General features: G+C 40.5%; 1 protein-coding gene across 3 annotated transcripts in view; it reads left to right on the plus strand.

The window, feature by feature from the left end:
- The window catches only part of MORF4L1 (mortality factor 4 like 1), a 30,728-nt gene extending 9,731 nt beyond the window's left edge, over window positions 1-20,997 (plus strand). For 2 of the 3 annotated variants that reach the window (XM_067555465.1, XM_067555466.1), the window contains exons 4-13: window positions 1,318-1,404; window positions 2,248-2,328; window positions 5,069-5,131; window positions 10,068-10,093; window positions 10,865-10,953; window positions 12,108-12,209; window positions 13,649-13,737; window positions 17,538-17,710; window positions 18,073-18,157; window positions 20,294-20,997. In XM_067555465.1, coding sequence (XP_067411566.1) covers window positions 1,318-1,404; window positions 2,248-2,328; window positions 5,069-5,131; window positions 10,068-10,093; window positions 10,865-10,953; window positions 12,108-12,209; window positions 13,649-13,737; window positions 17,538-17,710; window positions 18,073-18,157; window positions 20,294-20,378 — 880 coding nt within the window. In that variant the 3' untranslated portion in view covers window positions 20,379-20,997. Of the gene's footprint in view, window positions 1-1,154; window positions 1,174-1,317; window positions 1,405-2,247; window positions 2,329-5,068; window positions 5,132-10,067; window positions 10,094-10,864; window positions 10,954-12,107; window positions 12,210-13,648; window positions 13,738-17,537; window positions 17,711-18,072; window positions 18,158-20,293 lie in introns of those variants that run through there. The other variant, XM_067555467.1, reaches the window with a different exon arrangement.
- Window positions 20,998-27,336: the final 6,339 nt, after the last annotated feature.

Here is a 27,336-nt window from a genome sequence, read left to right on the forward strand (position 1 = left end):
TTCTCTTGTCTTTCTCCACTTGCACTAACTATTTGCCTTTGATTATTTTCTTGCTTTTCCAAGCTTCCAGTTATCTACATTAAAAGTGGCATTGCTGCAACATCTAGACAACTGGGACTGTATGGCTTTTTAATTTTATGACTTTACAATTCAGTTACAGTTCTCCATAATACATTAAATGAGTTCTAAACTGCTTGGCTTCTAATGTTTTTTACAAGCGTTGGCAGTAAGTAGTTTTCACGTCATATATGGTATAATACATTCACACACAGTTGTACAGTGTGATTCTATTGAGGGTTTCTGACAACAGCATAAACTTTGGGAGCAAATATCAAGTGCTCAAATATTTCACCAAGGCCTCATCCTAAATATATTGTCTCTAATAATGTACAGTTGGATGTATTTTATTTTTGTTTTTTATAATATTTACTTACCACACTAACCTTACCTTAGAATCTTGAAGACCTTGTGCTCTATACCTTATGGTGAACTTGGTTTTTACCATATTGGCGTTCTAAGCTTAACGACTTTTGCAATGAGATCATTACTGCACCCTGAAATGCCAGGTTGAGAAACTCTAATTTACAAAGCTCTGTATGTTACATATGCATTTATATACATCAACATACAACTTGATATATTTTGGAAAACGTGTACATAATTTCACATGGCCATTTTTAAATGTGCTTTTAATTTAAAATCATTTGTCAAATTGCTGAAAGATTATCCATCCACTCTGCCAAAGTGGATCGTTCTTGCTCACAATGGCAATTTCTCCAACATGTTTATATTCAATCATTTACTTTAGATTCTTCAAATGTTTCTGCCATCTTGGTTTCCTTTACAGATAAATCAGAGCTCTTCTATTTACAGTAAGATCTTACTGCTGAAATTTTTCACCTATAAAATGTCAGAATAGATGCAATAAATACATTTATCTTGCTGCATAAATTAGCTATGGCTGCAGATTTCCCATGTTATAGTAAGTGTAGCACTTTTAAAAAAAATATTGACTTTTTTTTTTTTTTTAAATTTAAAGAAATTTACCCTTCTCTTTTAAGATTAGGAGTCTGTTTCCCAATTGGGAAACAATCTGCTCAGGAAAGACTGAAGATTTCACTTTACCCTAGAGAAATGGTTAGAGCTTCAATCAGTGGGAATACATTTTATCCGGTAACTTACACTTTCAATCCTGACAGTTCATGACTTATCACAAAATCAAAGTTGTTTTCAATCCTATGAAGCCTTTAATTGATTATTGGGAACAGAATCTAATTATATAGTTTTTTTTTTTTGAATGATGATTTAATTTTTCAGCTGGGATGAATGGGTTCCAGAAAGCAGAGTGCTCAAATACGTGGACACCAATCTGCAGAAACAGAAAGAACTTCAAAAGGCCAATCAGTAAGTGTTTTGTGACAGACTTGATTTGACCAGGATTTCCTTTTTACAGAGCTTCAGCCCAAGAAATAAGCCTCCAAGGGAGTAGGTAGGTTTTAGATTTCAAGGGATGTGCTAGTCATTTTGTCCTCTTTCCCTGGTTTTTTGTGCCTGTCTTCTTGAGACCTCTAACATGGACATGCCCTTATCTTCATAATCTTTTAGCCAAACGGATTGCCACTCCTGGACTTCCTGCTATCTTCTAATCAAAAACTGAAATATGTGAATTTTAAGTTCCGAGGAAAAGGGGTAAAATACGTTTAAATGAAGGAGATTGCTTGTGGTATCTCAGAACTACATTCTGAAAATAAAACATAAGTATGTAATTGAGTTGATGGCATATTATGTGATAGCCACTTAAAGTATGTTGTAAAATGCCCTTTATTGAAGACTAATTTTTTATAAGATGGCTCTAAATGTATTGATCCTTCTGAATGTCTCTTTTTGTATTGTTTTGGAAAAAAGTGACATCTTAGAATAAAAGTATTTCTAGCAGGCACATTTCTGAAGCCGCTCCAGTGCATTTTTCTCACAATTCGGAGCATTTAGGGAGGGGAGTGAAGGAAGGGGAAAGAGTTGGGGGTCCGTATGTAGGTAAAAATGGTTGATCAGCACTGTAATTTAGTTAAATCTTGTCAGTTGGATTTCCCCCCTCCACACCTATACCCCCTTGTTTATAAAGGCCTCACTGTCCTCTTTAAACCTATTCACTACATATTCTCTAAATGTGTGCGGTCTGTTACATTTAGAAACATAAACATAGCTTCTCTTACAGTAAAAATCTTATTGCTGAATTTGTTTTTAAAGGGAACAATATGCAGAGGGAAAGATGAGAGGTGCTGCTCCAGGCAAGAAGACATCTGGTCTGCAACAGAAAAATGTTGAAGTGTAAGAAGCTTTTTTTAAAAAATTCTTTGCTTGTCAATCATTACACTTAAAGATCTTAAGCAGCATGCTTTTGTGAGGTTCCAGAGATTAAATTTAAAGTGCAAAGTCCTTTGTTTAAAAAAAAAAATGCAAAGAAATATCAGTTTATACACAGTGTTTCTATTGTGACAAAAAATACTTATCTATCCAGCAAATCTTTCTCATTATGCATGGTTAACTAATGCAGGATCCATCTGTTGCTGAATGTAAATGACTGGATGCATTTAAAATTATGTTTTTAAATTCTGCTTCAGTCTTTACATACCATTTCTCTTAAATTACTGAACAAAGGGTCTTATGGGGGCACATAATATCTCTCATGGTAGTTCTTAGTAAAACTGATAATTCTGCTGGAATGAGAGAATCAACCCTGGTCACACAGAGTGGTAAAAAATCTTTGAGGACAGATGTTGCTGAAAAGAATACATTGCATATTTCTTTCATGGTGTGTATTTATTAAAACAGGGTTTAGGATGCAAATGAACTTTTGTGATATTCTGCCATTCACAAAACACTAGCACATTTACCACAGGTTGCATTTATTGCATTTTGTTCTTTTTTTTTTTTTTAAACTATTCGATTTCTTTGGACAAAAGTAATGCTAAATATGTGTGTGGGCTATAAAACAAAATGGCTTTGCAAAATTGCAAATTTTAAAATTTGCAATTGTTAAAATTGCAAACTTATAGACCCAGGTCCAAGCTCATGTGTGTTAGAAAACAAATGTATTTTCACAAGTAATCCACAGATCTCCATTCCATCAATTGGGTTTCAGAGAGTAGGCTTACGTGGTCTTGTATCTAGTCAATTAGATCCAGTCACTTAATGTTAGAGTGAAACAGCAAAATTTGCTCCAGACTGGTATCCACAATGTACTATTTAGTATTTTATTTGAGAAGGTACTGGATTTGCTTAATTTTTGAAGGTGTTCAGTGCTAATGTCATATTTTGAAAATTTTGAGCTCCTAGCTTGATTTGCTTTTTGGTCTTTGTCAAGACAGAGCTGGCTAAGTTTTTACCTTATTTCCTAAAAATTAAAGGTATTTGATGGCAGTCTCAAAACTTTTTTTTTTTTTTTGTTTAAAAGGTCCTGTTATCATTCTTTTTATGATGATGAGGATGATGGATATTTTTTAGTATTATGAAATGTGCAACTTTTATTTTGACTTCAAAAGAGTTATTTACACCCTCTTTAGTGTAATACCATTAAAAGTTACCATCATAAATTTAAACTGACCGGAGTTAGTGTTTCTGTCCAGGGCCTACTGCAGTAGATTCTACGGACATTAAAGTTGGTGGGAGCACAATTGGGTTCCTGTGTAGCTCTGTGACCATAACAGAATAATTGCTACTAATAACATGAATAAATATCAATGTTTTTGAGATTAGTGTTCTGATTTTTTTTTTCCCCCTCCCGTAATTGCCATGGTATCAAACACCAGCTAATGGTAACTTTAGGGACCAGATCCTGCTAGCCTTACTCACAGGAGCAGTCCCAGTTGAATTCACTGGGATGGCTTGTGTGAATATGGTGAGCAGGAGTGACCCCTAAAGATTTAACTCACTCTCAAAAGCTATCATAATCCCCTCGATCACTCTAAATTATAAAGGCACATTAGGTATGGGCTTTCTTTAAGAGCCTCAGTCTAATTGTGTAATTTGAAGCAGTGGCTTTGCTTCCTGGTTTGAAACCTCATCTGAGGGAAGGGCGTGTCTCCTTCTGTTGCCACTAGAACTGGGCATGAGAAACTGGGGATGATAGCTTCCCAGCTACTGTGGGATACTATCGTAGGTAGATTAATTCTCCTCCTAAACCAGCTTGATGAGAGAGTCTCACTTTTGAGGTGGGGAACAGTTCATCAATGATGGATCTTCAGATCTTTAAGAGGAGTCATTGAGAAGAAGATGTCATTGGAGTAGTGAACTGGCTTTTGATGCTATTGTTCATCCTATGGTATTAAAGGTACCTTTCATCATAAGGTCCTATGTACCTCTTGCACTGAACTTGCCTTTCCTAGTCTTTCATTTATGCCAGCACCCTTAGTGCTTCCTTCTCAGCAGCTTGGTTGAACCACTGCTTCCTCCAACAGCAAAAACTCTCCCTATCCCCTTCCCCTCTCCTGATGGAGACTGAGGAAGAGAAGTCTTACCTATGACAGTATCCGAACATAGTGCCTGGGACTGTAGGGCAGATGATATTTGCAGAACAATGGGCCTCAGACCACTAAAACCAGAAAATGAAGATTGGCTCTGGGAACTGCAAATATATAATCTCAAATCACACTACTAAAATAAGGGTTTTTTCTTTTTTAAAGAAACCATAACTGGCCTTTAAAAAAATAAAGGGGCATTGGAGATGCATAGTGTGGTTAGTCGGGAGGGAGAGAAATTGATCTAACCATATTTTTAAAGGGGTAACACTGTCAATCTGTTTAGGCCTCACAATTTACCTTCTGTAGCATCCTTGGAGGACGCCGGTAATGTAAAAAGACCAATTTAATTGAAACAAACTTGGCTCCTCAGTGACCAAACAATACTAGAAAGGAAATAACTGTATAAATGTGTGTATCATCCTCCAAGAATGTGGAATGAGTTTTTAACATCCTCTAAAAGGTAAATTTTTGAAGCTTAAATAGATTCTCTTAAAGACTAAATATCAGGTCTGACACTCTGTCCTTAACTCAACCCCCATTGTGCCTAGATTTTTCAGACGAGATGGAGCGCATACTGTTTGCTGTTTGGAGACCCCTACAATATCGACGCGGTGAGTTAAGGATGGATTGTCACACCAGGATTTTCATCCTGAAATCCAAATTTCCTTGCTTTTGTAGATTTCTTTTATAGACTCTTAAAGTCTTTAGTTGCAATAATGTCAGGTGCTGGTGATAACACAGGTAACTCTTACTTTGACAACATCTCCATAAAGTGCTGCTGCTACTTACAATTCTTTTTAAAAAGTCAGCTTGGGCTAGTAGCTCTTATGCATTACAAAACATGTGCAGTGTGCCAGCTGAAGTATACAAATGGTGTGATGTGCACTCTTTAGTAAGAATTCAGTGCATCCATTTAAGAAGGAACTGCAGACATTTAACTTTAAGACTTCTCTTTATTGTTGTGTTAGAAACTGGTGGTTTTAGAAGACTAGATTTGGTCTGCTACCTGTTTACCATAGGGTGAAATCCTGGTCTAACTGAGATCAGTGACAAAACTCTTATTATCTCAGTAGGGCTAAGATCTGGCCTTTGCTCATAGATGGTGTTGTGAATGTAAGGTTTGGTTCACATGTAAATATGGATTTGGGGACTTCCAAAATAGTTATTCTGTAAACTGCTATAGTTTGTAAATTGGAAAAATATGCTGATGGTATTAAGTAATTTTTAACCGAATAAAATGATTTTTAATGCCCAGGTTGTATTAATAGTACAAATGTGTTTTATGATGATGGCTGCCTTACTGATGGGGAAGAATGCCATACAAGGACAGTTGGCTATCAAAAAAAAAAGGCATGAAGTTTTCTAGAACAGTGGGTCTCAACCATGGATATGCATACCACTGGGGCTACACAGACGTCTTCCAGGGGGTACATCAACTCATCTAGGTATTTGCCTAGTTTTACAACAGGTTATATAAAAAGCACTAGTGAAGCCAGTATAAACTAAAATTTCATACAGACAATGACTCGTTTATACTGCTCTACCCACTGAAATGTAGGTACAATATTTATTTTCCAATCAATTTATTTTATAAATGATATGGCAAATGAGAAAGTAAGCAATTGTTCAGTAGTAATGTGCTGAGACACTTTTTTGTATTTTTATGTCTTTTTGTAAGCAAGTAGTTTTTAAGTGAGGTGAAACTTGGAATACGCAAGACAAATCACACTCCAGAAAGGGGTACGATAGTCTGGTAAGGTTGAGAACCACTGTTCTAGAAAGCTTCTCTGCACTTTTCTTTGCAAAATTGCAGCCTCCTGGCAGCTGTCCCTTGATTCCTCAGGGGTGCTGCCCTTTGGACTGGCCTGATATGGCTGACCTTGCTACAGAAGTTTTCACTTAATAAAACAACTAACTGCAGTCAAAAGGAGCCAGTGCTTTGGAATGTGTAAAGAAAGGCATGCTGTACTTCTAGGGAATCCGAACACAAGAGCCAGCAGCAATCTTTCAGAGAAGTCAGAAAATGGAAATCTTGTGGTTCTTTTTAAATAGTATGATTTGCCAAGGCTCTGGCCAGAAGTGCTACCAAGGCAGATACCTTAACTTTAGTAACCTGGGGATTGGAATTTGTTTAAATTTTTTCTCCCTTTGATAGAACATTCAGGCTTCAAGCTCCACCCACCATTTGAAACATGTGTATGTTTCAGGTGTCCACCTTTGGCAAAATGAGGTAAAAGCTTCATGAATAATGGAACTTGGTTCCCTAAGATGTGAAGCTAATATGAAAGTTAAATCTTGAAATTATTGCCTAATCCTACAGCAAGAAGTTGTATATTTAACTCAACATCAGCCTTTTCAAATTCAACTCTGACTTCCTTTTAACAGGCAGCTGTGGCCATGTATCAGTTCTTTGTTCTGGAAGTCACATGGTGGGAAGCAGTTCTTGGCATATATACTTTGAATTGTTTGACAGGTGGCATTTCTGAGCTGGCTGACTGTCATCTTGTTGCCAGGTGGCACAATTTGTGACATTGGCAGAATGGGAGCACAGCATGGGATTGTGAAATGAAACAATTTTAATGTTGAGCATTTTGAAAATGAAATCTGACTTAGTAGTTTTTTCGGTTATCAAGATGTTTGAGTTGTGGAAGATGGGAGCCATTCAAACTCTTTTGCCCACTGCTAGAAAAGAACAGAACATTCCTGTTTAAAATTCTGCATCTTAAAACATTGACTTCCGTTTCAGTTGAAAACCAGACATCACTAAAAAGCTCTAGAGCCCTGTAATTTTCTGGACAGTCACTAAAATGGCATTTACCTTTCAGTCTTTTGTTGGCTGCAGCGAGGTTCACTTCTTGTACTAAACTGTAATGCTGCTAAACAGCTGCCATGTTCAGGCTCAGAGGTGTTTCCATTTCAGTGGTAGGTGAAGTTTGTCCTGTATGCGTAGCTTGTAAAGTACTTTGAGATCCTTCAGGATGAAAAGTACTGAGTAAATATCAAATTGGAGACTCAGATCTGAGTGATGTTGACAGTGCTGCTTCATCAGTGGGCTTAAAGCCTATTCTCCTACAGCTGTGGTCACAAAACTTTGAATTACTTCTGTTCATAATAAATAAACTTTTCACTGAGGTGTCTTGCTTAAGTTGTTATATAGAACAATCATTAATGTAGCCTTATACAATATATACAAATATTTCAGAAGACTGGCTGTTACAAAAAACTGAAATAACAGCTACTTTTTAAAAACTAACTATTACTAGTGAACTATTTTTAAACCTATTTCAGCAGGAGATCTTGGTGACTTGCTTTTCTTTTAGTAGTTCCCTGATGCACTGACAATCTGTTAGACTTTGCAAACTGAGAGTCACTTTGATCTAATACAGATCAATAGCTTTGAGAGATGGGAGAGCACAAGGAATCTGCATTATACTGTACATATCCGTGGTGCAGCAAACAGAACAGATCTGGACCTTGGAGTGTTGTTTGACAAATTGCAGTGGTTCTTAAAGTACTTGAATGTATATTCCCGAATTATCACAAGTGCTCCAGTTCTTTTATGTATTATAAAGACCCCTAGGCCTCTACTTTTAGCTGGTGTGTTTAAGAGTAACTTTTTTGTTTTGGTATTCTGGTCAGAATTCCAGTTGTGACATTCAAACTGTCTACTTCTATTTAACTTTCAGTCTTGGGTAGGCATGTCTTACCCTCCTGATAGACATCTGCAAAACACTGATACTTCCCCTTCCCGCCCCCCACCCCCACCACCACCTGGGATGCTTAAAATGTAACTCTTATGATACCTCTTCTTCCCTAACCCCTCCCGCTTCTTTGGTGACTCAGCTTGCCCTCTGTTACCTAGCTAATGCCTCATCACATACAGGGTAAGAGTTCAGAAGCTGGCTGCAAACACCATGCACATGCAGCTTCACTAGTGACCTGATTGATTGCCCACTGAACTTCAGTGGATGTTGAACTGGGCCTTAAACCAGTGTAAATGGAGGCTGCTTCGTGAGAAGAAGTTCTGAATGTGGGCGCTGACTTACTGATGTTAAACTACGAATAGAGTGAAACCTGACCTGACACTATACTGATTTTTTGAAGGGTCGTTCTTTCTTACACTGAACCTTGTTGTGATTTTGTTCCACTGCTGTATGAAAGCTCATTTGTTAGTCACAACTTTATAAAGAACAATGACCCAGACAGGCATGAAAAACTAGATTTGGGTGACAAAACAAGAATTATCTGGACTAAATTATGGTGTTAATATTAGAAATCAGCACTCGATGATGATGGGCAAATATGAATGTGACAGAATTAAGGACGAGTCTTATTTAAAATTGTATCCTGACAACTCAAACCAGTGACCTGACCTAGTAGATGCTTATGTAATACAGACAGTTGTTTATATCCTAGAGAACAATTTTGCTTGTATGTGATTGATTTTTGGATTTTAGGCATAATTTACAGGATTTTAGGTATGTTCTGCATTTGTGAATGTTAAGAAAAATAGTTGAAGGGGTTTCCATTTAATATAATCAATGTATTTGGGTCTCGAGGTATTCATGGAAATGGTTTCTCTATGCAATTCTGTATTTAAAATAAAAATGAAAAGCTGTTCTGAAGTGTAATGGCTTTAGAGAACAGTTTAAAGAATTGCCTTTAGATTAGAAATGTGAACAGGTATATGGAATAAGGCAAGTGCTGAACAGTATTTTCTGTGGAGGTATGCGAGGATGGCTGTGATGGAGGTGTGACGGACAATCCATATTGGCTTCATACAGCTTTATTGTTCTAACATTGCCATTTATTTTAACTTCTTCTCATTCTCTGCATCTATAGCAATAGGCAAAAATGGCAATATTTTACTGCTAAGATTAGACTGAGATTTAACTAATTTATAAACCTCCCTATCAAGCTATATTCCCTTGACAGCACTGAGCTTACGATAGGCAATATCTGAGATGCTGAAACTGGCCAACTACAAATCTGTAGTTACCCTTAAAGTATCACCTCTGCATGACGCTTTTGATGATACTAATATAAATTGCAGCATCTCTTTTGTTGGCCTCTCTCTCGTGTCAGAGAATTCTGTTAGTCATGCACTGTGTTTAAACCCCCTCCCCACCTGTATAATCTACTTTCACACTACCATTCCAATCAAAGCAGTCTTGTGAAATGCCCTATTAATTGGGGGGAAATGGCATAGGATTAACTATGGTGCTAAGAGCATGCCATCAATAGTTTTTATCGGTTTAAAATTTGTTGCCATTTAACTTTATTGGTTGTTCTCTTCTTTATAGTGGAGAAGGTAAATGACAATGCCTTACTGACTACTCCCACCTTTCCTTATTTTATTCGTTTCTTCGTGCTATATAGTCAAGTTGCTTGGTGGGTTTTTGTTCATTGTCCTGGGTTTACTGGGTCAAAATTGATTACAATTTTAATACATTTTCATGATCTTTCTGTGTAGGTGTCCCCAAGAAATAAGATGCATTACTAATGGTACCTTAAGACTTGAAATAATGTGTTTTTCCCTTTTTGCAGGAAAACAAAAAAGAACAAACAGAAAAGTAAGCATATTTTTATTCATAAGTTAGTTTATTGAATACATAATAGAAGAGCTACAGATACTCAGCTGATGTATATTGCTATAGTTCTGTCTTCAGTGGGGCTATGATAATTTACTGATTGAGGATCTGCCCAACTAAGTTTATGAATAACTGTTGCCTCCGATTTGAGGCTGTTAATAAGGTGGAAGCATTAAAAAGGTACAAATGGAAATGTCTGTCAGGGTCAGGACTGCTTACAGATTTATAAACTACAAGACAAAGTGTTCGCTTAAAACCGTTCTGCAGTAGAATCATTACTCAACATCTATGTAATCCGAGAAGGACTCTCTTTCAGTGTGGAACAGTTGTGCAGGCATAGATGCTGTAATGTAGTGGAAACATAAAGAAGTAAGAGTGCATCTGCAATAGAACATACATGGCATTGTAACCTATAATTTTCTTATGTTCATTGCTTCTAGTATTTTAGGGCAGGCTTTGTGGCAAGCTGCCAAATGCCATCTAATATATTTACACCTAAATTTGACAGCTTGTAAACTTTCATAAACCAGCCTTAAATGGCTGTTTTTTTTAATAGTGTCCAAGTTAAGAGTAGGGGATTTTTCAGGAGGGGAAATTGTTTTCAATCAAAAATCATGAATTCATCAGCCGTTTGAGGCCTGTGTAAAGTCAAACAAATCCTTTAGTGAAAATGTCGGTAAAAAGGAGGCTATTGTTAGTGCAGATATAAAATGCATCTACAAACAAACTAATGGCTGTGTTTTGTATACTTAGCTCCTGGAACCGGGGAAGGCAGCAGTACCAGCGAGACTCCCCAGCCTCCTAGGAAGAAAAGGGCTCGAGTAGATCCCACAGTTGAAAGTGTATGTATTTTAACTCTGAAGTAACTCTCCACTTAGTTCTATTTCAATCAAGATAAAACATTCCATCTTTGGTTACCTTATTTTTGACGACAAGTTCCGGTTGAGGTCTACAGCTTTGGTCTGCTTTACTCCTTTGCTCACAAATGCATGACAAATGTGTCAGTAACTTAAGTGGGAGGAGGGGAATTAAGAAAATGTTTTTTAGAATTTTCTGACTTAAACTCTGTTAAGAATACACTTAAAGCCCACTGGAGAAATATAGAAGAGCAAAGCTAAGGTACTCCAAACCACCTTCGCTCTGCCCCTGGTTTACCCTTCAGGTAAGGTAGATATGTGTCTGGCAAACATGTATGCTCTCTGGTGGGAGAGTTTTCTGATGCCTTGGAAATCTGGTCAGGAACACTGGCAGCGGGGAATGCCTTCTCCATTATTTCTTGGCATGTTACCTGTGCCCAGCAAACATCTTAAAACTGGATTAACATGGTTTAAGTAGCAGAAACTGTGTGTGTAAAGTTTGTCTTTCACCACCAGAAGCTGCAAACATCACCAGTCCTTTTTTAAAAACAAAAATCTGTTTTCATAAGTTCTGATATTTAAGTGGTTTTAAATTAAAAGCTTTTTTTTGGTTGGAGGAAAACACTTAGTTTGTCAACTGACCAATTTAATAGCGTCTCAGGTATATCAGACGTGGGTCCAGAGCTAGAAGTGCCACTGAGCCATCAGCACAGCGTGAAGACATTTGTAACTGAAAGTGAAGTTGCAGTTACATAACTACTTAGAACCTAGCTTATGATTAGCTGTTTGTATTGACCATTCTCTCATGCTTACAACAACACTTAGTTGAACAGAATTAATGACTAGATAATGTAACAGAAAAGAGAAGTTATGCTCCCAAGTGCAAAAGCTGGTTTTGTAAGGTTAATATCTTCGACTGAAAGTGCTGCCATAGTGATACCTTATCTAACAGCTGAAATACAGTTAAATTCTAGCAAGGTTGAGCTGTCTCTCTCCATAAGATTTTGATGTGACAATAGCAGCTGCAATCTTGAATCTTTTGACAGACAGTTGTGTAATGGCTACATTTTTGGAAAACTGTGACTTACCCTGGGTATAATAACCAAGGAAGGATGACTGTTGTTCTCTTGATTCTGCAGGAAGAAACCTTTATGAACAGAGTTGAAGTAAAGGTAAAAATTCCAGAAGAGCTGAAACCATGGCTTGTTGATGACTGGGATTTGATCACCAGGCAAAAACAGGTAACCCTTTATATTGTGAAAATTATCCTTTTTTCTATAAGCACGTATACTAACTTCAACAGACCGAGTTGGATTTCTGCTCCTTCCAGCCAAGGGGAATGTGGTGGTCTATTTTTCGAGGCAAACTTGGCATTATGCCTACTTGAGGCTTATTTGACTGGGTTGTAGGTGCCAGCTGGTTCCTTTTCACAGGTCTCCTGTGGGTATATGTTCAGCAGAGCTGCATGTTATTGTCTGAAGCACATCCTGGAGTCTCCTCAAGTCTGGGCAGGCATAAACTAAAATGTCAACGTGCCCTTTTAAACTAATAATGTTGCCTGCAGCTATTTGTTGGCCTTGTTGATACTACTGGGACCAGTGCTGTTCAATGTGTATTCATAAATGATCTGGAAAAAGGGGTAAACAGTGAGGTGGCAAAATTTGCAGATGATACAAAACTACTCAAGCCTGCAAAGAGTTACAAAAGGATCTCACAAACCTGGGGGAGTGGTCAACAAAATAGCAGATGAAATTCAGTGTTGATAAATGCAAAGTAATGCACATTGGAAAACAGAATCCCAATTATCCATATAAAATGATGGGGTCTAAGTCAGCTATATCCACTCAAGAAAGATCTCGGAATCATTGTGGGTCGTTCTCTGAAAACATCCACTCAATGTGCAGTGGCAGTCAAAAAAGCTACCAGAAAGCTGGGAATTAGGAAAGTGATAGGATATTTTCTGTCCTATGAACTATTGCCTCTTTATAAATCCATGGTACACCCATATCCAAGGCTATCAGCTATCAGATTTAGAATAGAACACTTTATTTAAGATAAAATAGTGGGCAAAGTTTGATGCCTAAGGATATCCTGGGTGCTTCCTATTCAGTGCTCCATCTTGTCACTGAGTGGGAGAAGTTCTGCAGTTCTTATCCAGGTCAGCTAGAGCACATATGGATTTGTTTGCCATTTGCTGGTGTTCTAGAATTCATTGCCGCATATTAGTCTGCTCAGTCAAACAGTAAAAGATGACTTTTGAAAAGCATATAACATGCAACAAGAGAAGCGGCAAACACGATGGAATGGCTAGCTCTGATTTACAGTGTAACCTCAGTTACAACACCAGATTTACGAACTGACTAGTCAACCACGCACCTCATTTGGAACTGGTAGTATGCAATTAGGCAGCAGCAGAGATTTAAAAAAAAAAAAGGAAAATACAGTACAGTACCGCATTAAATGTAATCTAGCTTCTACTGTAATATCTTCATGGTCAAAATAACTGAGATACTTAAGTAAAATCCCAGTTACAAATTCTCTTAACAGCTGAATATTGTATAAAAATTCGGTTCTACGAAGGTCCTCCTTGTATCTGTGAGTACTTAAAACCAGCATGCAGATGCCAGTATTCTGCAGGTGAGACTATTTGCATCAGCTAATCTATGTATCTTTCTTATAGCTCTTTTATCTCCCTGCCAAGAAGAACGTTGACTCCATTTTAGAGGATTACGCAAGCTACAAGAAATCACGAGGAAACACTGATAATAAGTAAGTGATGACATTTTAAAAGGCATGTGTTAGAGCCATTAAAATGGCTTTCTGCTGTTGACTATTACAACCTGTCCCAGTCCCCCTCTCTGGATGGGCACCACTTCTTTGTAAATGGACCCCATTCCTGGTCCCAGTTTAGCACAGGAATTTCTTAACCGCAGACCCTTACTGTAGAACAGCAGTAGAATGTGTTCGATCTTTGGAAAACTGCTAACCCTGAAGACAATCTCCCAGATTTGGTCTCCCTGCTCTTGTCAGTCTTGGGTTTGTTCAGCATCTTTAAGCAAGGCAGACAAGCCTTGCTGCCTTCCTGTTTCCAGCTCAGTCTTCTGGCATCTTGTGGTGGATGGCTTCCCCCTCACAGACCCATCATTAAAGTTTCTCATCTGAGGTCAGGTGGTCAAACTGCAGCCCTCTAGGTCTCTGCTTAGACCAGGGAGTTCCAACCCCCTCCTCTTAGACTGGTTTGTGTAGAGTCTGGTCAAGTCAGTTGTGCCTCGTGGTTCCAAATGCATTGTTCCAGCAGTAGAGAGTTAATCAGAAGTTGATGCTTCTCTCAGGCTCTCATTGATAGTTGTTCACCTACGTAACTAGTCCCTAGCACAAAAGGGATGCTCTAATCCCCAAATGAAGGCTGTAGCACAAAGTGAAAGGTACAATCAAAATGGAAGTTGAAATACAACCTGGTCTTCAAAATTTGATCCAAACATCTCCCAATCTTACTGTGACCAGGTACTCTAGTTACCTTTGTAACTTTAACAATTTCTGTGAAGTGCAAATCAAGGACTGAACATGAATACAGAAATAACTTCTGTGCTGCCAAGTGTCGGGCTGGAATTTTCAAAGAAGCGTGATTCCTTGGCTGCTTTGAAAATGCCAGTGCAAATGTGCTTTTGTTTCTCTCTCTAGTTCTATTGGGATATGTAACACAAGATCCATTTGCTAAAAGTGCTCTTCATAAAGGCGGCTAATTTTGTGTTCCTGCATATGCAAAATCTAGGTGGATACTTCTGAAAACTGGGCTCTCATATCTTTTATATATAATCAATTGTTATAGTTGGAGTGGTTCTGAGTATAGTTAAGGTTGCTTAGTGTTTCTCTTATGACACCCTGTTGCTAGTAAGTGGTTTAGCTTTGCCCCCTGTGTATACACAATGCCATATTTAAGTTTCCTGTGAGACCCCAGGGTGACACTTTCTGACTTCTGAGTGCTTAATTGTGCAATCTTAACTATTAACTCTTCTTTAGTGGATTTTTCTAGAGCTGGACTGCTCTTCCATGCACTTTGAGGCCCATGGGGAAGCTCTTCTAAGAAGCTGCACAGTATCTTACCCTCTTCAGTGTTCATCTTGTAACTGCTCCTATAGAGTCCTCCCGGATCCAGGGCCTGATCCAATGGACATGGGAATAGAAACCTAGGAATGCGAGCCAGGGTCCATCTAGTCTAGTATCCTATCTCCCACAGTGGCCAGTACCAGATGCTCTAGAGGAAGGTACAAGAAACCCTGCAGCATGCAGATATGGGATCGTGTACTCTGAAGTTCTTACCTTAATCACGAATAGAGATTGGTTTAAGTCCTGAAAGGTTTTTTGTTAATATTAACTGCTAGAGCTCTGTATTTCAAGTAAACGGTCCAGTCCCTCTTTCAGTCTTCTTGTTTGCCTCATTAACATCATGTGGCAGTGAGTTCTCGTCTAATTAAATTGTGTGGAAGTGTTTCCTTTTATCCGTTTTGAATTTGCCATCTTTCAGTTTCATCACATGGCCCTTTGTTTGTGTTCTGAGATAGGGAGAACAGAAGTTCCCAATCTCCCTTTTATATGCCATTCATTTTATATACTTCTGTCACATACCCTCTTATGTCTACTTTCAGTGGTAAACAATCAGTCCTTCAATCGCTCATCCTATGAGTCTTCCATGTCTTCAGTTGTTCTCATTATCCTTTTCCGAAAACGCCTTTAATTCTACAATATCTTTTTTGAGATTGTGACTAGAATTCCAGATGAGGATGAAACCATGATATAAAAATCAGTACGTTATTTCCATGTTTTCCACCCTGTTACTGATGTGTCCTGACATCTTGTTTGGGTATTATATCAAACTTCTTGCAAATTGTCTGGAGAATAGCATGGTTTAATGCTATGGTGAATGAACCCTGTGGAAATAAAAAGAACTTGAGTGGAAGAGAATTTCTTCTCAGGATGGTACATCTTTTTCCTTCCTTACTCCTACACAGAACCCAACATGTTGCCACCAATGTTAAATGTTTTCTCTTTGATGTGAAAGGCTTGTGTTCTTTGCTAATAGTACAGAAGTCTAACGTTCAAGCAGTAGCTTCAACATTCTGAATTTCCTTATGGGGTAATGACGGAGTTATTTCTGGTAGAAGACCTGCAGTAATTGATAGCTTAGCCTTCTGTACAAAAGATGTGTGACGAAGTGGGAATTGTTTATAATTTTATGAAGCCTATATGTGCCTCAGTTTCCTGCTAAACTTTGCGTAATTAGCCAGTGTGGGCGGCGGGGGAGGATTCAATTATCTGAGGGCAGACTGATGGACAAAAGGGTGTGGGGGGTCACCTCCCTATTTGGGTGGAACGAAGAGTCATTAAGGAACTGGTTGAAATTTACCCCAGGTCAAGAAGGGGGTAAGGGAGACAATGAAAGCTCCAATAACTCATGGATTTCCCTTCATCTCAGCAGGGATGCTCAGCAAAAATCCCAGCTTGAGAACAGAAGACTGAGAGGTGGGGAGGGGGGCAGGGAGGGCAAGTGTGAGCTCTGGAAGAAGCTTGGGAGCTCTCACTTGGGAACTGACTAAGGAAGTCAGACTGACACCTCCCCACCCGCCCCCCTCCGAAATGGGGTTTGCTACAGCTTGGCTGGGCTTTGGGCTGACCAGAACCCTTTAACCTTTATTTCTCTCTGCTAACCTGAGAGCATCCTGTGCTGTGTTCCAGCTGACTAATAAGACCTGCTGTTCTGAAATTGCCACTTGAGTGTCACTGTAAATACTGGGTGAGGTGCATTAATCCTAGAAGTGCATACAGGTCTCTGCCAGGCGTCCGTCTCCGTTGGACTCGCCGAACAGAGCTCATGGTGTAAAGCAGGTGTTCAGATTCAGGAGGCGATGAGGCTGTGTGGCCTGCTGTGAAGGAAGCGTGACCCCTTGATGTCTGGCACATGGAAGTGGTTCCTCCACAGGATGTTCTAAAGCTGGGGGCATAGCACAGATCCACAGGATCAGTGCACACACTCTAAATGACTTTGTGATACATAATGGAGTCAAAGACTGGTAGGCCCATATGTATTCTGGCTTTGGAAAAATGTGTGGCTAGACGTGTTAGAATTCAGCGGCATGAATTACTGTTTGCTTTTTTCATCATGGAGTGCAATACTGCTTTTGCTATCAGACCCAGCTCTGACTTGATTCCAACACTGGTCATGGCTGAAATTAGTAATACACTTGTCGGTTCTGTGCCTTCTGTATCTGCCAAGATTTTAAGAAAATTGCCTTTTCATCGTGTTTTGAATGTGCTGCTTTATCCCAGCATTTGGATAAGTATCGTACTGAAGTGGGAAGGCAAAGTTTGCTTTTAGTCATTTTTTCTTAAAACTTAGTTTGCTTGAGACATGTCTTCATGTAGAGCCAGAATAGCCCATTTTTAAAAAAGCAGAGCCACTAAAACTAGGCATTTTTGTTTCTCGGGGCTGTGTCTTAGAACTCTGAAGATCCAGTTTTCATAAAAGTTAGGTGCGCAACGATTCTCAATATTTCACGTTTCCTTTCTGCCAGGGAATATGCTGTTAATGAAGTCGTTGCTGGAATAAAAGAGTACTTCAATGTAATGTTGGGGACTCAATTGCTTTACAAATTTGAGAGGCCACAGTATGCTGAAATCTTAGCAGATCATCCTGATGCTCCTATGTCACAGGTCTATGGTGCACCACACCTATTACGATTATTTGGTAAGTATGGCACCTTGATTCTACCATAAAGAGGAACAAATGGTTAAATTACTCCAGCTTCTTTTCTGTCCTGTTTAATTGGAAAGCGACAGTGAGTCAGAGTAAAATGTCAAAACAAATGACTCAGTTCTATCACTTATATGAAATGTTCAAAACCACATATCAGCTATTCAAAATGGACGTTTTCAAAACTTGAGTTAGGCAAGTTTGTGCAGGTAAGAATGGGAGTCTGAAGTTAGTGATCCATGTCATACAGATCTTGGCCTTCTACTTATGTATGGTGAAACTTGTTACAGTTGTGAAGAATAACGATATCAAATATATACTTTCATAACTGTGGCAATGTATTCATTTCTTAACAGTACGAATTGGAGCTATGCTTGCCTACACCCCTCTTGATGAGAAGAGCCTGGCTTTGTTGTTAAACTACTTGCATGATTTCTTGAAGTAAGTTCAGCATTTCATGTTTATGTGTGAAAGTTTTTTTTTTTTTTTTTTTTTTAAACTGAGGCCCTAATCCTGCAAACACTTATTTATATGCTTAATGTTAAGCATGTGTTTGTTTATAGGACTGTGACTTACATGTTTTTTACTCTAATCTTTTTTTATTACAGTACTTTGATTCTCATATTGACAGTGTCTCTCAGGCTGAAAATTAATCTGCAGCACTAATTGACAGAAAGCACTTTGATCTCTTGACAACCTTTCTTGAAGTTTTTGTAGTGGGTCAGTTATGCATAATTACTATTACAGCCCTGCTGTGCATTTTTAACAAATATTGGACCAAATTGTTAAAGATTTCAAGACCCAAATTTACCCAAAGCAGCTTAATTTTTTCTGTACTAACTAAACAATCGGCGGGAAAAAAGGTTGCTTGGTTAATATTGCAGCGAGGCAGATCTTTGTAGCTACACTGCCTTGGTAGGAGAGGTCTTTTACTGGAAATTGCTTTGGAACGCTTCATTTGACAAAATTGTTCCTGATACTAGAAAAGTGTGTTTTTGTTTTTTCCATTGAAGGCATATAACATAAGTGAAATGCCTGGTATTTTTGCAGTAGTTTTCCTGCCATTACTAAATGTGAGTAAAGTTCTTTGACATCTGAAGTATACTGTAGTTTAAAAGAAATCAACCATAAACCATTTGGGTAGAAAAAAGATCAGTTTTTGTTTATGCATAGGCTGCTGCAAACTGCTAACTCAGAGCGATTCCATCAAGAGTTTCAAAACCTATTTCATCTATTATCGCCTTAGTAAAAACCATCTTTACATTTATTTTTTGCAGCTGTATATTATATTAGTCAAATGTGTGGAGGCCCCAGTAAAGACTGGCACCCAGCTTTACATACATGCAGTAAGAGATGGTCCCTTTCCTGAAGATCATGTCCAAATAGACAGCTCAGACAAAGGTGCGGGGGAGGAGGAGCATTATACCCATTTTGCAGATGGGGGAGAGAAGGCAAATGATTTATCCTGAGTCGCACAGTCTATGGCAGAGCTGGAAGCTAATCCCACTCAAGTAGCTGAGCTACGTGACCATCTTTCAGTTCATTGAAAGGCAAAGCTCAAGTCATTTTGTTTCTTGATGTTTTCTTCCAATACAGGAAAACATTAGGCAGTGTCAGTTTTGTAGGCAATTGAAACACTTAATTCGTTTGAAATTGCTTGGCTTTGTGTCTTAATAATCCAGAGGCATACCATTATTTTCTGTCTGTGTGCGAACTACCTGCTTATATACAGCGCTTTTACTACCACACACTCTGTTGCTTTCTCTTTATTCAGTCGATAAAACAATAATTTCTTTAACATTATTATGAAGAATAGAGAACTGACTTCATTTCATAGGTGAAATACAAGATAATATAGAAGCTGTTGGTAGCTAATCCATAATGTTTGAAAATGTGCTAGTAAATGAAATGAAGTAAGGGATTAAGTTACTGATTCTCCTGTGGGCAGGAGGGGCCCTTACACAACCCTGAGAATATCCCCCACTTAAAATGTAAACGCTTGTGATTAGGGAGGAAACCTGCCTCTGCCCTCCAAAGAAGGCATCGGTGTCACTATGCAGCACTGAGTTTGTAGCATGCCATGGTTACTGGTCACACGTCTGCTCACCTTGGTTATAAAGCTTCATCTAGGACCTGGTCAGAACCACATTTGTGTATGATACCGTAGGCTGCTTCTTACCTGCCTGCTTGAGTGAGTGACAGGCATCAGGAAAGGACAAACATTTGACATGAAGCTGAACCTCATAATTCATATTGTATGTCAGTGTATTTGAGGTCTTATTGCAATGCTCTGCTGTAGTCAAATTTGTTTGACAGTATTTCACCACTTGCAATTGGATTCCAACATATGCTGTTGAAAATCTGTCCTTAGTCCTTGGGCTGTGAACAGCGCAGAGAAATACTGAGTTTAATTCTTGAGAGAGGTGTCAGACGTGTTGCACTATTGAAATCCTGCATCTCTTAGACCTGTATATCCTAAGTCACAGTCTCATTCGTATGTTTGTGTACACTGACACTTAGCTTTTGAGATGATGCCCCAAGCATTTTAATTTTGGAATGTGTATTTTTCTTTGATAGGTATTTAGCGAAGAATTCTTCCACGTTGTTTAGTGCCAGTGACTATGAAGTAGCCCCTCCCGAATACCATCGGAAAGCAGTATAACAGCATGCCTCTGTATAGCGAAGTGATGCTTGGATCTCCGTAACCGTACATTGTGTTCTTTGTCCTTCCATTGCACATGTCTCTTGCACAAATTATGTACATTTAAAGTGAATAAAGTGTGTGTTATAAAACTGAACTGACATTTGTAAGTTCTAAAGTTTTTTTCTTTTGTTTGTTCTGAAACAGAAGCCTAAAAAGCAGACTTTGGGAACCCATCCATGATTGACTTGCTGTCAGTAGGATGTAGAAAGAAATGCAGTCAGTGTATTTCATTGTCTGAGCTCCTGAAAGCTTATGGGTCCATTGTTTTGACACTAAGCTCTTACCTAACCTGTATTATTGCTTAGTGATGACAAGTGTGCCACAGGGGTTGTGATGCCCTAATTTACATGCTAGGAATTAGTCTGACTTTCAAGACTGTTTACTTTATTGGTGTTTGAAGTATAACATTTGTTGATCCATAAATTCATTCCTTGCCTGGAGAGTTGAAGGATTGTGACTTTTGTATTCTAACATAATGGGAAAATGCGTTATTGTATCGTGGTGTTCTGGCAATGTTGGTCTTTCAAGGAGCTATTTTACAAGTCTTCAAATAAACTTTTTTTTATTTCAAACTTTACCTATTTCGACTTTTTAATTGACCTGTGTTTTGCTTAATCTGTTGGAGCATTTTCATGTAATCTAGCACTCGGTTGTAAATCAAATCACTTTGTCATAGTTAATATTTTCAGGATACTTCATACTAGATCTGCCGTGTAAATTGGTGATTTTTTTCATTCTAATTTGGAGTGGCTGTTCTTGAGCCGTGTCCAGCACTCCTTACTCATCACTGAAATTAGAGTAAAAAAATGCCACGTTGTTTCGTTTTAATAAAGAAATCAAACTGCTTGGAACAGTGACAGAGCTGTAAACGAGTTTCTAAGAAACATAGAGCATTTTAAAACAGACTACCTCTCCCAACTCATTGCTGGTCAGGCAGCAGAAGCCTGAGGATTCACAGGACTGAGACCCTGTAGAGAGAGAGAATCTGAAGTAAGACTAGCATATTTTTCTCAAAGCCCCCATGTGCCTCTTGTTGAGTAAACCACGTTTTCCAGTGGTAAACGGGCATCATTTTTCTATTGATGGACTAGACTTCTCCCTCCAGTAGGGCATAATTCAATTCCTGTCTAATGATAAGGCAGTTCAATATACTCCAATATACTTGATTTTTAAACCAAGTTGGACAGATTAATAGGGCAAACAAGGCACGAAGAAACTTGTACATCTACAGTGGCTTTAATCCAGAACTCCTGAATAAACATAGTTCCAGACAATATGCATGAAGTCGCAGTTGTAGTTTTACGTAGATTGAGAGCAGTGCGTTTTACTTCATGCATTTCTTTTGGGATCAGATATACTCTAGGAATAAGGTTTTAAAACCGTTTAAAATCTATCAAGTATGTATTAATGACTTTTGTCTGAGCAGACAGCAGAAACTAAAATTTCTGTTAGAATAATGTATTCCCAAATTATCCCTCTTCATTTTGTGTCAGTATCTTTAATCACTGTATATTCATACAGGGTCGAAACCCGTGAACGCATGTTGCCACGCAATGATGTTCGAACATTCAAATCTGGTTCACACGTGCAAGTGCTTAGTCATTCTAAGCCTAGTGAATAGTGCAAGGATCTAAATGAGGCTTAGCCTTTCAAAGGACATCTCCTCCTTTATCATAAGTATATAAGGGTAGCACCCAAAGGCCCTAATTCAGGTTAATTATCCTGAATTATCACTGCAAATTCATAAGCCCAATACTTCGATTCTTAATTATTTTTATAGTCACAAAAATGTGCTAGGGACTTCAGAGTTGTGGATCTTGACCCAAATAAGCTTCCAGTCTGGGCTCATTTTGAAAGGATTTCAGATATTTGCAAGAGAAAATATTGGTCTGGTAGAATTGTCATGTGAATACGTAAAGCCTTCCTCAAATAGGCAGTGGATTAGTGTCTGGTCTGAAATCGTTGACACACCACATAGGCAAAACACTTCTAAAAGAAGAACAAAGGAAAACCTAGCTCTTTCTAGAAAATCATCAGAATTGAAGCTAGTTTCCTGTCTTAACACCTGACACTATCATGGCTGCAGTCTGGCTATTAATATGATCTTAAAGCTTTATCTGGAACAAATAGTAGCATTAAAAACTTGCAATTCCATGCCTACAGCAGCTACTTGCATATCTGCCTTCCCCCGCCCTTCTGTCACTTAAATCAGTCTGACATGGGGACCCCTGCAAATGGATTATTTAAAGAAAACTGGTTGTTTACATTTTTAATTGTGCAAAAAATAAAAACTGGAACAGACATACATTTATAGCAAAAATATACAACCTGAAACACTTTATTTAGCCTTCGCTGCAGCTGTGTGCATCCTGTGTTCTAAAACTTTTTGGTGTTCCTGATTTGGATTCATCCTTCCATTGATGCTACCTCTGGTGTTTCGATAAGGTAAGGAGAACTGTCTTAACTGTACACTTTTCATGAGGCTACCTACAGCTGAATTTTAAATGTTGAGAAATGTGAATACCATTTAGACGGCGAAGCCTCTTGTAAAAGAGCACATGTCAGCATATAGTGCGTTAAGCTTTATTAAATAGGCTTTCAATACTGATTTGACCACGTTTCCATTTCCTTCTGTTCTGTCACAGAAAAACTTTCTTCTGACTGTTGGAGTGACCGAATAATGGGTCTCATCTTTGCAAACAACTTGGTTTTGTAGCAGTCACTACTACTGGAGAAGACAGAAATCAATACGCTTCATGCGAGTTATCTAAAGTACATAAGAACAGCCATACTAGGTCAGACCAATGGTCCATCTAGCCCTGTATTTTGTCCCTGCAGTAGCCCATGCTGGAGGGAATGAACAGAACAAGGCAATAATCGAGTGATCACTCCCCTGTTGTCCAGTCCCAGTTTCTGGCAGTCAGAAGCGTAGGAACACCCAGGAGCATGGGGTTGCATCCCTGCCCAACCTGTTTAATAGCCATTGATGGACCTATCCTCCACGGACTTACCTAATTTGGTTTTGAACCCAGTTATACTTTTGTTCTTCACAACCTATGGTTGCAATGAGTTCCACAGGTTGCCAGTGTGTTGTGTGAAGAAGTATTTTCTTATGTTGGTTTAAATCCTGCTGGCTGTTAATTTAAGTGGGTGATCCCCAGTTCTTGTGTTATGTAAAGGTGTAAATAATGCTTTCTCTACACCATTCATGATTTTGTAAATCTCTCCTATCCACCACCTGCCCTTGGACATCTGTTTCCTAAAATGAGCAGTTCTGGTCTGTTTCAATCTGTCCTCGTATGAAAGCTGTTCTATACCCCTAATAATTTTTGTTGTCCTTCTTTGCACCTTCTCCAATTATTGTGTCTCTTTTGTGAGGCAGGGTGACCAGAACGGCATGTAGTACTCAAGATTTATATAGTGGCATTATATTTTGTTTTATTACTGAAATTAATTAGATAATGGTTTAGATAAGTGTTTGCTTTGTGCCTACTTGATACTGATGTGATCAGTATTTTAGCCATGATTTACTTAGCAAAGGAGTTAAAGTGGTGTGAGATTGATATTTTGTCATAGTCCGTGTAAGTGGTCACTAACGAAGTAAAGATTGCACAAGTGAAACGATTAGAATATATTTCCCCCACCCCACCCCTCCACATCCCCACACTAGAACTTGCCCATCATTACTTTTCTCTTGACATCACTGGAAGCTCATGATGCTAAATGATTCCCTGCATGTCCATGTTTTACGGCCAGCTGAGGTCCACTACAGAAAGGAGAAACTGAGGGTGTGTGAGTGCAGGTATCTATAACAGGCTGCATGTGCGTCTTCATGTCACTAGAACACGGCTGGAGGGATAGCCACAATCTTTCTGTTCCTATCAGATCTTTCCCTGGAGGGGAGTTTGGGATTTCCCCCCTGAATGGACGACTGATTCAGTCTACTAACCAGCTTTGCGTGTCTGAAATGTTGAACATCAACATTTGGAATCCATTCCCCCAGCGAAGCAGTGTTGCTTTGGTGCCGGGACTGATGTGCATGCCATAGAATAATGAATGTGGCTTCCCAGCCCTCCTGAGGGCGATTCCTGTTGCTTTAATCAGAGGACAAGTCAAGTGATGTTCCTATGCCTGACGCACAGGCATAGAATTTAAGCTTTCACAAGACGTCCAGGACGCTAGGAATACCTGGAATGCAGGAGTTGCCTAATATCTATTCCTGTGCACTAGTGGTTCAAGCAAGCCATGAGACGAGGTTGTGCCTGTGATCAGCAGGGCATTTCCAGGAGGGGTCCTTGACTTTGCGAGTCACACCGTTTACTGCCTCACCCCGCCTTGCTCCACCAGAGATCAGAGCTGTTCACCAGCGGGGCATGCTGCAAAGTGGGCAGTGTGTGGGCTGGGGCTGTGGGTGTGGCTGTATGCCTGGGTGGTGGTCTTGGACGTCTTTAATTACACTCTGGGTGCCTAGAGCATCAGCTTTTAATACATAAGTTTTGAACACTTGCACGTCCCTTGAGAAGTGAAGGATGTGAAGGGCCAGCAGGCATCTCTTGAAATGGAAATAAAGACACTGAGCAATTATGTCTCTGCAAGTTGCTATGGAAACTCTCAACTCTGGGGAGCAGCTTGTGTGTGTGAGAGAGGCTGGTTTTGGGGGAGTTGTAAGGGGCTCAGTTCAGAGGGGGCCATTTGCCCTGGTGGGGAAGTTGATGGTGGGGAAGCTGGCTGTAGACTCTCAGGCCAGGCCCAGGGCTGGCTGTGGGTCCCCTGGGCGGGCTGTCGGAGGAGAGGCTGGGTGGAGTCTCTAGGAGGTGCCGTGTGCAGAAGAACGATCTCTCATGGCTTGGGCATGGCTACCAAGCGTTGTGCAGCATTTAACGACTCGCTTTGGGACTGGAGTTATGTAGCATGGCTATTCCCCGGCAGGAGAGCCGAGACTGCGTTCTGAGGTCGAGCAATGGGCTGGCAGTTTGCCAGGCAGCCCTTGCGAGGGAACGCGAGGTCTGCCTGCCGGCCCATCCAATCTGTGACCCGTATTGCGTGCGTGGTGCGTCGGGTCTGTGGCAATCACCCCTTCGTTATGTTGGTGTAAACAGAGCCCTTTGTGCGCCACTTGGACAAACCCGCCGAGCAATGCAACTGGACCGGAGCCGGGCCATGAGGCCCAGCAGGAGCATTTGGTGTCGGGAATTCAGATTGGCCTGGAACCGAGATGAAGCCAATTTCAGGGCGACTAATGAAGCAGCAGTGATGATTTTCTGATTGAAAATGCTCTGTGCTTTCTTCCTTGCTTGTCTTGTCAGGGATCCGTAGCCAAAGCAGCGGCCGAGTACTGGAGGAATCATTGTCTTCTCCTCTTGCCCTGTTCACACACAGCTTGCTGAACAGCGGTGCCTGGCCTGACAGCAGGCTAGAGCGGCACACAAATGATACGACGCGTTCAGAGCTCTTTATGAGGCTCCCCCCCAAAGCACTTTACAGAGGTGAACAAATAGCCTCCTTTTACGGAGATGGGGAACTGGTCCAGCATGGTGATGACTTCCCCGAGGTCACACACGCAATCCGCTGCAGAACCAGAGAGAGAAGCTAGTCCTGACCCCAGTCCGATGCGTCTGGCCATTGGACCATCCCGTAGCTCCAATTGAAAAGGGAGTGGGGAGCGATCCTTATATTTAGCTTGTCACGATCAAAAATCCTTGTCTTTCATTTGGGGAATTCTAATACTTCCTTGGTTTGCAGCAGAGCTCTGAAATGCAGCCGGGAGAAAGTCCTGGGGTTGGAGAAGTGCCTTTTCTTTGTCCCATGAAATTCCATCGAGGTTGGGCTGAGCGATGAACGGCTGAAAATCACCGTCTCCCTTCTCTGCCGGGTGCTCCCCCGGGAGATTTGGGCAGCCGGCCAGCGTCAGCCCGGAACGTGGCCATTCTAAAGAGCCGGGCCCCTGCCACCCTCAAACAAAGCTGCAGTAGCGCCACTGTGCTAGCCACACCTGGGAGCTGCCAGAGCGGATGATGTGGTGGTGGGGGTGGGGGGGGGGGAAAGCTGTGCTAAGCAAGGCTGCCCCCTCCCCCCCAACCAGCCGCCCATGCTTAGGGCAGGTCCTTGGCTCCAGCATCCCATCAACCCTTGCATGCATTATGTTGGCCTTGAATGACATGATCACATGATTTTATCCGCTGGAGCCTGCCTCGGCCAGCGCACAGGGTGGCTGTAGCACGGGGCAGAATCAAGGCTGCAGGAGCAATAGTAAATCGAGCGTTTCCGAACTGTGGCGTGCTTGCCTTCCAGTCTACGTACCGGGTTTTTAACGTCGTCTTCGCTCTCCCTAGAAAAGCTGCTGTTAAAGAATCAGGGCTTTGGTCACTTGACGGCACCACGCGTCACAGGAGCTGGTCCGGAATGTGGGGCACTTCGCGCGCAGGACTTGGCTGGTGCGGTTTCGGTTGTAGTGGGTCATTTTGGTGGTTTGTGTGTTGGGGGGCGGGGGGAGTCAGTTGTCCCAGTGGAAACCGCAGGGCCCTGGTGGCTGTTGCTGGGCCGCTGCTGGGTGGATGACAGCTCGGCATGGCGCCAGGCCGGGAGGGGAGCGGTCCTGAGACTGGCTGAGTGTTGGAGGGAATAGCGCGGAGCACGGACACACGAAGGCGAAGATCCCGCTGGTGGGAAGCCAATGGCTGTGATGGAAGCAAGCGCTGAATCTGAATGACATTGGGGGGGGGGGGGCAGGAATGGGACACAGCGCCACCCTCCGTGTTCTGTGACTTTATCCCATGTTTGGTTTAAATAGTGAAACAAGCATCCGATCCCTTCACTGCCCCCGCCCCCGGCCTGTCCTGCAGCAGGCTGTGCTGAAAGAGCCCGGCTGTGAGCAGCTCCCCATCTCTCGCTGCAAGCCGAAGTCCGCCCCTGAATC

This window comes from Emydura macquarii, unplaced genomic scaffold (assembly GCF_026122565.2).
Source record: "Emydura macquarii macquarii isolate MOO-44397 ecotype Brisbane River unplaced genomic scaffold, CSIRO-AGI_Emac_v2 contig_1644, whole genome shotgun sequence".
NCBI classification, from domain to species: domain Eukaryota; kingdom Metazoa; phylum Chordata; order Testudines; family Chelidae; genus Emydura; species Emydura macquarii.